Source organism: Strix uralensis, chromosome 3 (assembly GCF_047716275.1).
Source record: "Strix uralensis isolate ZFMK-TIS-50842 chromosome 3, bStrUra1, whole genome shotgun sequence".
NCBI lineage: Eukaryota > Metazoa > Chordata > Aves > Strigiformes > Strigidae > Strix > Strix uralensis.
The window spans coordinates 83,192,021-83,205,331 of record NC_133974.1 but is presented as its reverse complement, the minus strand read 5'-3'; the positions used below and the strand labels follow the sequence as shown (position 1 = coordinate 83,205,331).

The following is a 13,311-nucleotide window of genomic DNA, read 5'->3' as shown; positions in this document are numbered from 1 at the left end:
CTTTCCGGCGGGGCGCTCGCGCAGGCGCGCTCGGCGCGGCGATGCTGGCGCAGGCGGCGTACGTACCGCTGTGCGCAGGCGCGGCGGCCGTCCCCCCGGCGGCGGCGGCGGCGGCGGCGGGCAGGCGGGCGCCGGGCAGCGGGGCGGCGATGGCGCTGTCGCTGGGGGAAGGCGGTGGGAGCCGGCTGCGGCGGCAGCTGGAGTCGGGGGGCTTCGCGGCGGGGGAGTACGTGAAGCAGCTGTCGCAGCAGTCGGACGGGGACCGGGACCTGCAGGAGCACCGGCAGCGCATCCAGGCGCTGAGCGAGGAGACGGCCCAGAGCCTGAAGCGCAACGTCTACCAGAACTACCGGCAGTTCATCGAGACGGCGCGGGAGATCAGCTACCTGGAGAGCGAGATGTACCAGCTCAGCCACATCCTCACCGAGCAGAAGGGCATCATGGAGGCCGTCACCCAGGCCCTGCTCCTCCAGGCCGACCGCGACGACCCCGCCCTGGGCGCCCGCCGCGCCGCCGCCGCTGACCCCTTCCTGCCGCTGTCGGCCAAGGAGGCAGCGGCCAGCGAGGAGGGGCGGCAGCGTACGCTCACCACTCTCCTGGAGAAGGTGGAGGGCTGCCGCGACCTCCTGCCCGAGAGCCCCGGCAAGTACCTGGTCTACAACGGCGACCTGGTGGAGTACGATGCCGACCACATGGCGCAGATCCAGCGGGTCCACGCCTTCCTCATGAACGACTGCCTGCTCGTGGCCACCGCCCTGCCCAACCGCCGCGGCGCCTACCGCTACGATGCCCTCTACCCCCTCGACGGGCTGGCTGTGGTCAACGTCAAAGACAACCCGCCCATGAAGGACATGTTCAAGCTGCTCATGTTCCCCGAGAGCCGCATCTTCCAGGCTGAGAACGCCAAGATCAAGAAGGAGTGGCTGGAGGTGCTGGAGGAGACCAAGCGCAACCGGGCCCTCAGCGAGAAGCGACGCCTCGAGCAGGAGGCACTGCCCCGGCCTGCCCCAGCACCCCCTGAATCCACTAACCCCTTTGAGGAGGATGAGGAAGAGGAGGAGGAAGAGCCCTCTGCTGAGGAGGAGGTGGTTGACCTCTCACTCGAGTGGATCCAGGAGCTGCCTGAGGACTTGGATGTCTGCATCGCTCAGCGGGACTTTGAGGGGGCGGTGGACCTCTTGGATAAACTCAATGAGTACCTGGGGGACAAACCTGTGAGCCAGCCCGTGAAGGAGCTGCGGGCCAAGGTGGATGAGCGGGTCCGACAGCTTACAGACGTGCTGGTGTTTGAGCTGTCTCCAGACCGCTCGCTGCGGGGAGGGCCGCGGGCCACCCGCCGAGCCGTGTCCCAGCTCATTCGCTTGGGCCAGTCCACCAAGGCGTGCGAGCTCTTCCTGAAGAACCGAGCGGCCGCGGTGCAGACGGCCATCCGACAGCTGCGCATCGAGGGCGCTACGCTGCTCTACATCCACAAGCTCTGCCACGTCTTCTTCACCAGCCTTCTAGAGACGGCGAGAGAGTTTGAGACGGACTTCGCTGGCAACAATGGCTGCTACTCGGCCTTTGTTGTCTGGGCCCGCTCTTCCATGAGGATGTTTGTAGATGCCTTCAGCAAGCAAGTATTTGATAGTAAAGAGAGCTTGTCAACGGCGGCAGAGTGTGTCAAGGTAAGAGGGTCCAAAGAGGGTGGTGTGACTTGATAGCCAAAACAAAGGCTGCGAAGCTTGTAAATCCTGTCTAACCCCAGTTTAGTTGTTGGCTCTTGAGTGGTTCTCCGGAGAGGTTTCCTGCATTGACAGGTTAATATTTATTTGCGGCTGGTTTGGTTTTTTTCAGTTTAACAGAGGAGAGCGTTAAGATGAAAACACATGGCAAGAAAAACCCTGCCTTTACCAGAAATGCAAAATGTGTTTATTCTTAATTTGCCTTTAACCAGTAGGAGGTCCTAAAATTTGCATAAGCTACATCTGAATGATGAGTGTTTGAAGACTTTTTGTTTGTTTTCCAAGCCTGTCGTGGACTACATTTCCATCATTTTTTGCAAGACTAAGTTTCTCAGGTTATGGTTTCTTTCAGCTGCTAATAGAAAAAAAAAAAGTGTGTGGGGAGGATTGTGATATAATTGTCCAGAGTATTTTTGACAGACAGGGTTTATGTTTCAGTTATTGATTTCTCATTAATAAGGAACTTCTTAAAGCAGGAGAAATAAGTGAAGTATGACTAACGCTTCCCCGTTTTCTGAGAATGATAAATTGGTAAATATGTAAGATGTAAAGGGGGCCTGCACACTAGTAACACCCTTCACTTTCTCGTTGATACCCAAGGTAGCTAAAGAGCACTGCAAGCAGCTTAGCGAGATTGGGCTGGATCTCACCTTCATCATTCATGCTCTTCTGGTAAAGGATATCAAAGGTGCTTTACAGAGCTACAAGGATATCATCATCGAGGCCACCAAGCACCGCAACTCTGAGGAGATGTGGAGAAGGATGAACCTAATGACTCCAGAGGCGCTGGGGAAACTCAGGGAGGAGATGAGGAGCTGCGGGGTAGGCAATTTTGACCAATACACGGGTGATGACTGCTGGGTCAACCTTAGCTATACAGTAGTAGCTTTCACTAAGCAGACTATGGCCTTCTTGGAGGAAGCGTTAAAACTTTACTTCCCAGAGCTGCATATGGTTCTTTTGGAGAGTCTCGTGGAAATCATCCTGGTGGCTGTCCAGCATGTTGATTACAGTTTACGGTGTGAACAGGACCCTGAGAAGAAAGCGTTCATTAGGCAGAATGCATCCTTCCTGTATGAAACTGTCCTTCCTGTTGTGGAAAAAAGATTTGAGGAAGGAGTTGGAAAGCCAGCCAAGCAGTTACAGGATCTGAGAAATGCTTCAAGATTGATGCGTGTAAATCCAGAAAGTACCACCTCTGTGGTGTAAAGTGACGTAACTTCTTAGGAACAGAGTGTGAAAGTGCTTACTGAAAATGTTGTACATTGAATATATGAACTAAATGGGTTTTTTTGAGTCCCTGGAAAATGCAGACATCTAATTGCTGTGTTCCAGAAGCTGAAGACTTACAATCAAAGCCTGCAAGGATGCAACACTCTTCTCGGTGGATGGGGGGTAGGGGAGCAAGAAGTAAGGTTGAGGTCACATGTCCTTGGAGAGTATATGCTGTAAGAATGGCTTGTGTAGTGACTTGGGAAATACTATAATATACAATAGGGAAATACTATAATATACCATAACTAGGCTGTACTGTAGTGGGACTTTGTGTAGATATGTGAGGCCTCATCAGCACCACGGCAGCATCCCTTCCAAATGTTTGTGGAAGTCTTAAATATATGTACACTGTATGTCAGGAAAAGATCACTTCTCATCGTGTCACTGTAGGAATTCTTTTTTAAGGCAGTGTTCTGGTAGGAGGGGAAGTGCTGAAATGCTCCCAGGGTGTGGTACTTGGTGAGGCATGTCGACCATCCAGATGTGACTCATCACTGAAGATAAACAACATGGATTTCACAGTCTGATTTGTTTGGTAGCAATGCAGACTCTTCAGTTTCTCCCCCATTCAAATTCTATTCATTCATTTCAGAGGCAGATCTAAATTTAAAAATGTTTTTTTGTATAGGTTTTTCTCTTTGGTTGAAGGGGCTGCTTCTATGTAATGAACTGTCATGTTGGCTTAAATTACAGCTTTCTGCAAACAAACCTTCTGCTGTTAGAAACTTTGTTCCCTTCAGAGAAGAAGTGAGAATAACTTTCTTGCCTTCCCCTTTGTGTTCCCCTTCCTTGTTTTCTCATGGACTTCACTGGGGTCAAGTCCATTTGGTGAACTATGCACTCTTGCTTGAGGTGCTGACATAAATTTGTTATGGGCCGTTACCTACTGGTAGAAACCATAGTGAAAAGGCATAAATCCTCTTGAGATGTGCAGGGCAGGGAGAGGGTCTGAAGGTACTCTTTCATTTGGAAGAAACAGAATGCTAGTTTTGCTGTACAGAAGCAGCACAGGATGAAGAGACTGGGTGTGAAGCTTTTTGTAAATGATGTGGTCTTCAAAATACACACTCTGTCTCTTGCAAATATTAGTATTGTTTCCTGTAGTACAGCAATAACCAAGAAGAACTGTCTTTTTTTTTTTTTTTTTTTTTTTTTACAGAAGACACAAGGACTGTATTTGGTTGGGAACTCTAATGTAGATGGGGGAAGTTTATGCAAATGCTTGTATGTTTGGATTGGATGGTGATGGCTATTGTTCAGTATTTGTCTCTGAAAATAAAATAAGCCAAGTCTTGTATAAAGGCTGGCTTTAGCAAGCTGTCAGCATCATCTTCTAAGCTGTATAAACTTCTTCTGCTTTAGTGCAGACTTTCTTAGTTATGAGAAAATCATGTTACAGCTAAGTAATCTTGTGTTAAGACTCTGAGTAAGTGTTCTTAACTGGAATGATTGAGTATCCTATTCCTCTTACACTTTCAAATGGAAGCTTTAGCAATTCCTATCATGGTAATGAATGCCTTGTGACTGCCTGAACAAACAAAAGATTGTTAGTAAAACATTCTGCATAACTGCTTATACTGGAGGTTCTTAATTTCTCCGTGTTTTCACAGTGCTAGTTCAATGCAGTGTTCACTTTAGTGGCTTGTTTTCCTTCTCTTGCTCTTTGGATGCCTTTTGAACTGCCAGATTTTGCAAAGCATCCTACTGTCTGCTCACTTGCTTTCCAGTGTTTGGGCCTTTTGCTAGAAAATCACAGAAGGAAATGTACAAAATGGTTTTAAAGGGTAACTCGGTGCTCTTAGCTAAAGCTGATTGAAAACCACTGAAATAGCTATAGTTTTATTTTAAGGTACAGGGACACTGAGAGTTAGAACTTGCGTGAACATGTTATGTCCAAGAGAGAGCCACACAGGTGTTATTTCACTAGTGAACTATCTTTGATACCAGAACTTAGTGACATATATTGAAGTAATATATTCTCTGTCATTGTTTAAAGTGGGCAAAGGTAGCAAACTGGCCTTACTTAATTTGAGAAGTATTTGCAAGTGGATAAATGAGAGCTCTCCATGATGACAGGTATTTTGGAGGAGAGGGAGAAGGGAGGGCTTTTTTTCTTTGAAGACAGGTATGTTTTATTGTTTTCTTTACAGCAGAAGAAAGCAGAATAAATACAGATGAGCCTTATGTAATTTATTTTTTCTGTGCAAGAGAAGGATAAACTGTGGAACTTCAGCTCACGACTGATTATTGTGATGCTTGAGGATTTTGTGTAAGAAGATGAACTGTAGTTTTCCAACTCCCAGCTCTGGCATAAGATTGAATAGGAGGAGAGCCCTATTTGTGCTTCTATTGCAAGCTGGTGTGGCACACCTTATCCTCATCAGAGGGTGAAATGTAGAATGTAATTTTGCCATGTGCTCTGTTACGCCTTTGTCACTGCTCCCTTCACCGATCTATTTACAGCATGCACAGCCTACTGATTTTGTCTCTGCTGTCATCCATGGAGCAGTGGGCTTACATGGATGTTGGTTTTAATGGATCAGAGAATCTGGCCTTTCATTTGGGTGATCAAATATCATGTTCATGTGCCTGCCACAATTCAAACACGTGTGAATTTGTATAAACTGCTGTACGTAGCATTGGTATTTTGTAACTTGTGAATCTATTTGAGTCATAATAAAAGAAAACCAATAACTTAAGGAAAATGGTGTGCAATTAAATTAAACATGCTTTGTATTTTAATTCAACTAACAGAAAAAGTCAACATATGCTGAGAGTCATGGTTTAATAAATTTCAGATTTGCAGATGGTAATTTGGAATGGCACTTTTCTTTTCCTGAGCTGTACACTTGTGGGATAGTGTTATTCAAGTTGAGATTTGCAGTAACTACTGAGTAATACAATAGCAGTTTTGTTGGTTTGGGGAGGAACTAGTTGTATTTTTTTTGTTTTGAGACAATTGCATATGAAAACTGGTTTCCTTTAGCTATTATGACAAAATTGTGATGTGTAAAATGAAGATTTTTTTTTTTTAATTTGGATAAATTTATGTATTAGAATTTAATGCAATAACTTTTCTGAACAGTGAGGACCATGTATTAAAGCTTTTGGACATATAATGCTAGTGGTGTATTTCTGTTTTTATTACATCATCATCAGAAAGAGGATGTTGGTTCAAAGTTCAAGTCCACTAATAAATTTCCAGTGGAGTCAAAGAGCTTCAAGTCAGTCTTTTGTGAGGAAGATGTAAGGGGCAGCGAGGTGATGAAAGCCAAATTATGTCACTTTGGTGACATTCTTACAAAGACAGTGTGTGGCTTAACTAGGTGAAGTTGGAAGAGAATGTTTCTCAACGTTGTATCTGATTCAAATCAAGGAGAGGCTGTACTCTAGTCTAATGGGACTTTGTGTAGATATGTGAGGCCTCATGAGCACCACGGCAGCATCACGCTATAGGGTTTGCTACCTTCCAGAGGTTATTTTGTCACCAGAGTCCATTTGTACTGAACTTGAATGCTGAATATGCAGTACAGCCCATCTCCTCACTAGGTGGAGTTTTGTGCATTGAAACCTCCGTATGCCGTGGGCAGGCACAGGCATTATAGCTGTGCTGCTCTGCAGCATGACTTAGGATGTGTTTGTAGCACATTGGGGAATGAAGACGCTGCACTGAACAGTTCAGGTGTTAGAGTCAACTCTTCTTCCTACCTTGGTAGAGTTCCTCTTCTGCATTTTCTAATTTTTGTACTGTTAGTTTCTTAATTCTTCATGTTTTCCTGCTGCGTTTCTGTATGATTGGCAGGCATCCTGCAGAGGATCTCAGCTTTCTACTTTTTCTAAAGGTATGTACCCACATACCTTTTGTTCTGCCTGAGAGACACTCTGCTAGGCTGCAAGCCCCTGCAGAGATGTGAAAAGCCGTTTGTCCCATGTAAGATGTTCAGCTTAATGACTTCTCAAAGTCAAGCTTGTGTGACCTCTTGTCATTTTACTTCAATATTGGACTGAAATTCCAATGAGAGCTCATGCTCATAATGCAGCTTTGCACTCCAGCACAATAAGAAGGTCCCCACCACCAATCTTAATAATTTACACAATCTTTACATTCTCTTTGCTGCACAGCTCCTACATTTTAATTGGGTTACCTTTCCCTTAAAAATACTAGTAGTTCTGTAAACTCTCAGTCTGTTTTCTCTGAAGAAAATCAAATCCAGAATGGGGCTTATCTGTCAAGGAGCTTTGTGAGCGTAGCCTGTAGATATATCTTTTTCCTCAGAGGTTCAAGAGTTGTGATATGCATTCAATCCCTACAAATGGTGAAAGGTAGTGGAGAGAGAAACACAGCCACTGTTTTTGTGAAAATAGATTTATGCCCTTTAGAATTACAAGGGATGCTGATTAGAGTAATAGATCAGAATTTGATTGAGCCACCTCAGACACAGTAATTACGTCTTGAGTAATTAGGAAACTTTGCTAATACAACTTCAGTGGCCTCAATGTGCCCTGTAATACAGATCTCAACTTCAGAGTTTCAGGCTGGACTAGATTCTCTGCTACAGATGTGCTCTGATTGACATGGCAGAGAGAAAGTACTAACAAGAGGCCTGGCCTGTGCTGACCCCTGAGCAGTATTCCCCTTCCCGGTGGTTTACGTAACTGATCAGGACAGCTTTCAGGCAATTTTAGATCACCCTTTTGTGACCCTGTGGTATTTATCCCCTCTCCCTCCCCATGCAGTACCTGGATCACGGCTGCATTCCCTTTGATAACCTGAGCATCCCACTTCTCACCCAGGCAGAAAATTATATGTGAGGATGGAGAGAACCTGCTCCCCAAATTACTTGAAGAGAGCTGCGATGGCACATGGTTGCCAGTGGGGGTCCCACAAGAACTCTGCATTAGTGGGCATCACCTCGGTGCAGGGAAAACAGGCAGCCCCTGTGTACACAAGCAGATAGGATTGCATTCAATTTGTTCTCATAGACCAGTACAAGAGCTAAAAGCAGGTATAAAAGCTGAGATATTAATCTCTTCATGTCATGGCAGGAGCTGGACTCTGAGGCATCGGTTTAGATTACCCAAAATATAATTTGGCCCTGCAGCTGTTGGGAATCTTGTTCAGATGTGCTATTACGATCGCATATGATTATTGAATGTATTGCGCTAGGGAGGTGGGCTAGGGGGAACAGCAAGTACCATTAACTTCACTGCTGTTTGGGAAGACCTTGGAGATGCTTGGATTAATGATGATTTCAAGTTACTTAAAAAAAATAAATCATGCTGCTCTTCAGCTAGTTGCACCAACACACACAGTTCTGTCTCTGTCCTCCCAGAAAGCTGATCCAGTCAAAATCAAAATTCTCATGAAGGTGGGAGAGAATTAGCCAAATCCTTCGTGATATGAGGCACGTGAATCTAAACACCTGCAGACTTGGGCAAAATTGAGATCTGAACCTCAGACACCCCCAAGCCTGACTGTAGGCCAAGGGGAAAACTTTGCCTTCCAGACTTGAAGTTCTCTGGGCTTTGAGACATTCCTACCGTTGTAAAATCACAATTCATAGAAAACCATCTGTGCCAGTCAGATTTGTTAAGACTAATGTGTTTGGTTTGGTTTTGTTTTTTAATTACAGCTTTACAGCACTGCTGCAGTCTGGGGAGTCCTGTTAGGTTCATTTTCGGTTCTCCAGACCCAGTTTTCATAATAGGAAGGTAATTCCTGGCCCAGCTCCTGCAGGATGGGGTTGTCAGAGGAGTACTTGAAGCTCTGCAGAGGATCCTTCCTTCCTCAAGATTCTATGAATTTTCCTCTCAAAATGTGGGTCTCTGATAAGCAGCTCCTGTTCTGCTTTTTTTTCCCCCTCACTAACAATTGGCAGGCATGTTTGTTTTCCCACTCCACAATGTAACTTCTCCAGCAGAGGTGCCAGATTGGCTTTGTGGAGGAAGGAGGCCAAACTGCATGTTAGATTACAGTCCATGCATCTGTCTTAATGTAATTCAGGCCATATACCTCCCTGCCTGCTCTCGCTAATGACAATGTATGTGGGGAGGAGTGGGATTGGGAGGGTTACAAGGAAAGATCTATAATCTTTGTCCTTCAGACTTCCATCGAGCAAGGTGCTTAAGCACACACTGAAGAGCATATGTCCCCCTGAATTTGAGAGGCCTACTCCTATACTCAGAGCTAATTAAATGTTAAAGGTCTTTTCATGCGTGGAGCATCAGTAAATTTCTGTTGAATTTTGCAAAACCAACTGGCAAAGAAGCAATAGGGGGGCGATACTAGAGCAAGAGCAGCACATGAGCAAAGAAAGTGTGCATTTCTGTGACACCTCAGCTCTAGTGTGACAAATTGTTGTCCCAAACAAAGCCTTCCCTTCTTCAGCGGGAGCAGTAGGCTCCATAAATCACCAGTATTGCAACTTTCCAAGAGGCAGCAATAATAGAGTTGGACACGCTAAAATAAAGTTGCTTCATCTGACTGGGTGGGAGATGTGGCACCGTGTTAGGGTGGAGGAAATGCCCTCGGGAAAACTATGACCCTTAACAAAGGGTGCGCAGCAAGGGCAGATCAGCTGCTCTTCTGGGATGTGGCTCCACCTGAGCCTGATACTGGTGCGAGCAGCAGTCCCAGCCTCCTGCCTACACCTCCATCCTCCCTCATTTTACCCGCACCCCATGCCCCACACAGCAAGCTCTTCCCTCCTGCCGTCCACACAGCTTGAAATAGGTCTCCTCCCTCCCGGCAGGATTAAACCCCATCTTGTTTGCTTGGCGACAAGTGATGCACGCAGTAGGCAGAAGGCTCCCGCGCTGCTGCCTGGCCTCTTCGCACCAAATAGCCCCTCTCCTGGTGTGCCTGTAATCAGTCACCATTTTTTGTTTTCTCCCGAAGTTTATTATCATTTAAATAGCCTTCCAGCCTGAGACGTCCTGTGGGGTTTCTGGCTCTGCTGCCTCAAGCTCTGTGAAATTAATTCCTGTAAGATCGTGTCCTCACAGGAAAATGGTACGGGTTCAACTAAACTGGTTTAGAAACTGTTTTAAACCCACGCAAGACCTTCTGTGGCCCCTTAATTTTGACTGGAGCACTTTCTACGTACTTGACTTGGGGTATAATACACTTAGACAGGAAAGTGTTTATTCCCAACCAAAATTACAGCACCGAATCCTGCTGTCTGGGGTAATGTTTTTGACTACTGTGAGCAAATTCCACATTTAACTCAGTGTCTGTTTTTAGGCCTTGAAGATTTAAGGCCCAGACTGCAAATACCTTTAATCAGGAAGCAATTAATTGCACAAATTTCCTCCTTGCAGTCAGCATAGCGTTCATCCAGGTAATACTCCCTGCAAGGCGATGGCTCATGCCTGCACACTACTTTTATTACTGTATATCTCTGCTAATTAGTTCCTGTTGGATGGTAGGCCAGGTTGCTACAGGGAGTTCAGATAAAAGATACAATCAGTTAAGACAATCTAAAGATAGCTTTAAGAAGAAAAACAAATGGTTTGTTTTCCTGCTGAGCTCTTTTTCTTTATTATTATTATTCTTATTTCTGAAGAAAACTCACAAAGCAGGATTCATGCTTTTGATGGAAGTCAGGGCCAGGTTTGAAAGGGTTGTTCCAGTACCTCGATGTCAAGCACACTGGACTAGAACTTTTTCCAGAGCACCCTGGTGCTCACCCAAGACCTGTCCCAAGTAGGAAACACCTGGTTTGTCTCTTTTGCACCCATCTCCATGCAAAGAATCACAGTCCTGGTTCTCCCTCAGAAACGATGCTCGGCTTCACTTTGAGAGAGGTTTCTGTGTACCAGGGTAGGGAGAGCCGAGGGGACATTTAGCCCTCATTGACAGTCTCTGGGTCAGCGCATACACAACGTCTCACAAAACAGGAGGGTGAGACTTCAGCTGCGCCTCTGCCCCACATTCAGGTCGGGGCCGTTTTCCCCCTGCTAAAGCTGATACCAGCCTTGTTCGCTTTTTCAGCCAAATACAAGCCACACATCCTTCCTGTCTCACATGCTGCCTAGAAACTACAAACTCCCTCATTATGCTATTATTATAATTTACTAGCAGAACCCTTCCTCTCCGCACACACAACTCTTCATGTTTGACTATTATAATTGTATTTTCAAAGTTATAAATAACACATTAGCCTGGTTTATGTGTTCATGCAAGTCAAGCTATAAACTGGCAGATGAACGAAATTAACTGTCTCCAGAATTCACATTCCTGTCACTTATTCAATTATTTGATCAACGTAATTGCTCAGAGCAAGAGCTAATTGGAAAATGACATGCATTTACGCTCTCTATAGAGGAGGAGAGGCTTATCGGGTATTTTACTGCAGGCACTTTCATTACTTCCAATATTCTGGAAGAAACATGGTTTTTAAATGAGCCAGGCCCAAACACACAAAGCTTGTTTGCTAGCCAGATGCTTTCCCCCCCTTAAAATAGTTCCAGTATCTTGCAGTGCAAGGGTTTGAACACGTCTATGCTGCAGTGCATACAAGTACCTTGGCACACTTAAATGGGAGCTGCAAGCCAAGCTTGCCTCTAGGAGTCTACCACTAAATGTGTCCTTGCTTCTGTATATCTCCGTTCATGCTGGTGCTGCAGCTATACATGTTTGGTTCTGCCTACGACCGGCTCCCATCCCTGGGAGCTGGTACGGAGAATATCGGTCGGCTGAGGCAGAAGAGCCTCTCAGGAGTAGGAAAGGCAGAAAGTGATATTTTCGTTGTTGCTGATGTAGAAAAGACTGTAATTCCCTACCTTGCCAACTCAAACCCTGCACCAAGGCCACGGTTTGAAACACTGATACCTTTGGAATGATGTTTTTGTCCCTTGCCTCGCTCAGATGTTCTGGTTAACATTGTGAGCCTGCACGCACACACATATCCACACGTCTGTGCACTTTGTTATTAAATGAAAATCTAAGAAGCGAGTGCCAGAGCAGAAGGGTGGGGATGGAAAGGATCAGGAGGTATCAGACTCAAATACTAAACCAGTCCGTTTCCATTATTAGCTCTAGCATTGTTTGGGGTTGGAATATTTAATTTGTTGAAGTAAGAGACAAGCAAGCACTTTTCCAGCCTGTGTGGAGGGGGAGGAAACTCATCTATCAATGCCAGCAGTTTGCAACCTATTGTCTGCAGGCCCTGAGGGGATCTGTGGGTTATCTGTAGGGGAAAGGGAGCTAAGAAAATCAACCCTGTTGTCAGTTGTCTTAAAGTCATGACAGATGGTCTGCAACTCTGCTGGAAAATATTTGGGTCTGCAAATTAAAATTGGGTGAAAACTGGTGTGTTTTCCTCCTGCTGTTCATGAGCAGTTCAAGCATCAGGTTTTGGCTGCTCGAAAAGGCTCTGAAAGTGGTCCACAGAGCATGTGAGGGCTGAGAAACATGCTGTACTGGCTCTCGCCCCCTGAACTCTAGCTGTGCTGCTCACACTGCACAAGTGGCACAGGAAGCTCTGGGAAACTCACTGTACTGTGTGCAGTGTCCTAGGGGCTGGTACTGTCTATATTTGATGAGAAATAGCCAACCAGGTGAGTAATTATTTAGTTCATCCAAGAGGAGATTAAGAAATGAGTGCAGCACAGCCTATTTGTACTTATACCAGGACATTTCTGATAGTGGAGGTTTTTTAGGGTAGAAAGCAAAAGTATACAATAAGAGAATAAAAAAGTCATGAGTGGCTAGGGAGCTTGTAGTGCTTGTATAAGTGTCCTGGTGGTCCCTGGGGGAAGGAAAGTTAGATCCACTGAACACAATTTCGTTGTGCTGCTTAATGGGGATGCCCTGCAGTTTGGAAAAGAGGGGTGCTGAGGACACCGGGTGCCGTTCCTGCTCGCAGCTCTGCTACGCCCGCGGCCACAGCAAGCTGAAAACGAGGATGATGCCAAGGTTTGGTGTCCTGTGAGTGACTCCAGCTAGTGGACAAATAGCCCCCGAGTGTGACGCTGTGATCTCTAAGTTGTGACTAATGGTATAAATCAGTAACCTGATGGCACCCCAGGACATCTCACGTGGAAAATGCAGGCTCCTTTGTTGCCGGCCCTGGGCACAAAGGGAAAAAGGAAAAAAACCCACGATATGTCGGGATTTTGCAAATCGAGGCCGTCACTACGGCCACAGCAGGGGACGGGCATCCAGGGAAGCGGCCGTTGCCAGGGCAGGGGGAGGAGGCAGCCCCGCAGCCCGCCGGCCCCCAAAGCACGGGGGACCCCCGGGCACCTCGCACAGGCAGCGGCACCGGGGCAGCTCCCGGGGGACCGCGGCGCCCCCGGCCCTTCACCC

The 13,311-nt window shown here is 46.2% G+C and overlaps 1 protein-coding gene across 1 annotated transcript; it reads left to right on the top strand.

The window, feature by feature from the left end:
• The first annotated feature begins 112 nt into the window (after nt 1–112).
• On the top strand, nt 113–6,118 carry EXOC8 (exocyst complex component 8). The gene is made up of 2 exons (XM_074863124.1): nt 113–1,667; nt 2,325–6,118. Exons 1-2 carry the CDS (start codon nt 150–152, stop codon nt 2,931–2,933), a joined length of 2,127 nt encoding a protein of 708 aa, XP_074719225.1. The 5' UTR covers nt 113–149; the 3' UTR covers nt 2,934–6,118.
• The last annotated feature ends 7,193 nt before the right edge of the window (nt 6,119–13,311 follow it).

Coding starts and splice junctions, on each gene's coding strand:
- EXOC8 (XM_074863124.1), top strand. CDS start 150: ATGGCGCTGTCGCTGGGGGAAGGCGGTGGGAGCCGGCTGCGGCGGCAG. Junction 1,668..2,324: donor CGGCGGCAGAGTGTGTCAAG/GTAAGAGGGTCC, acceptor TTGATACCCAAG/GTAGCTAAAGAGCACTGCAA.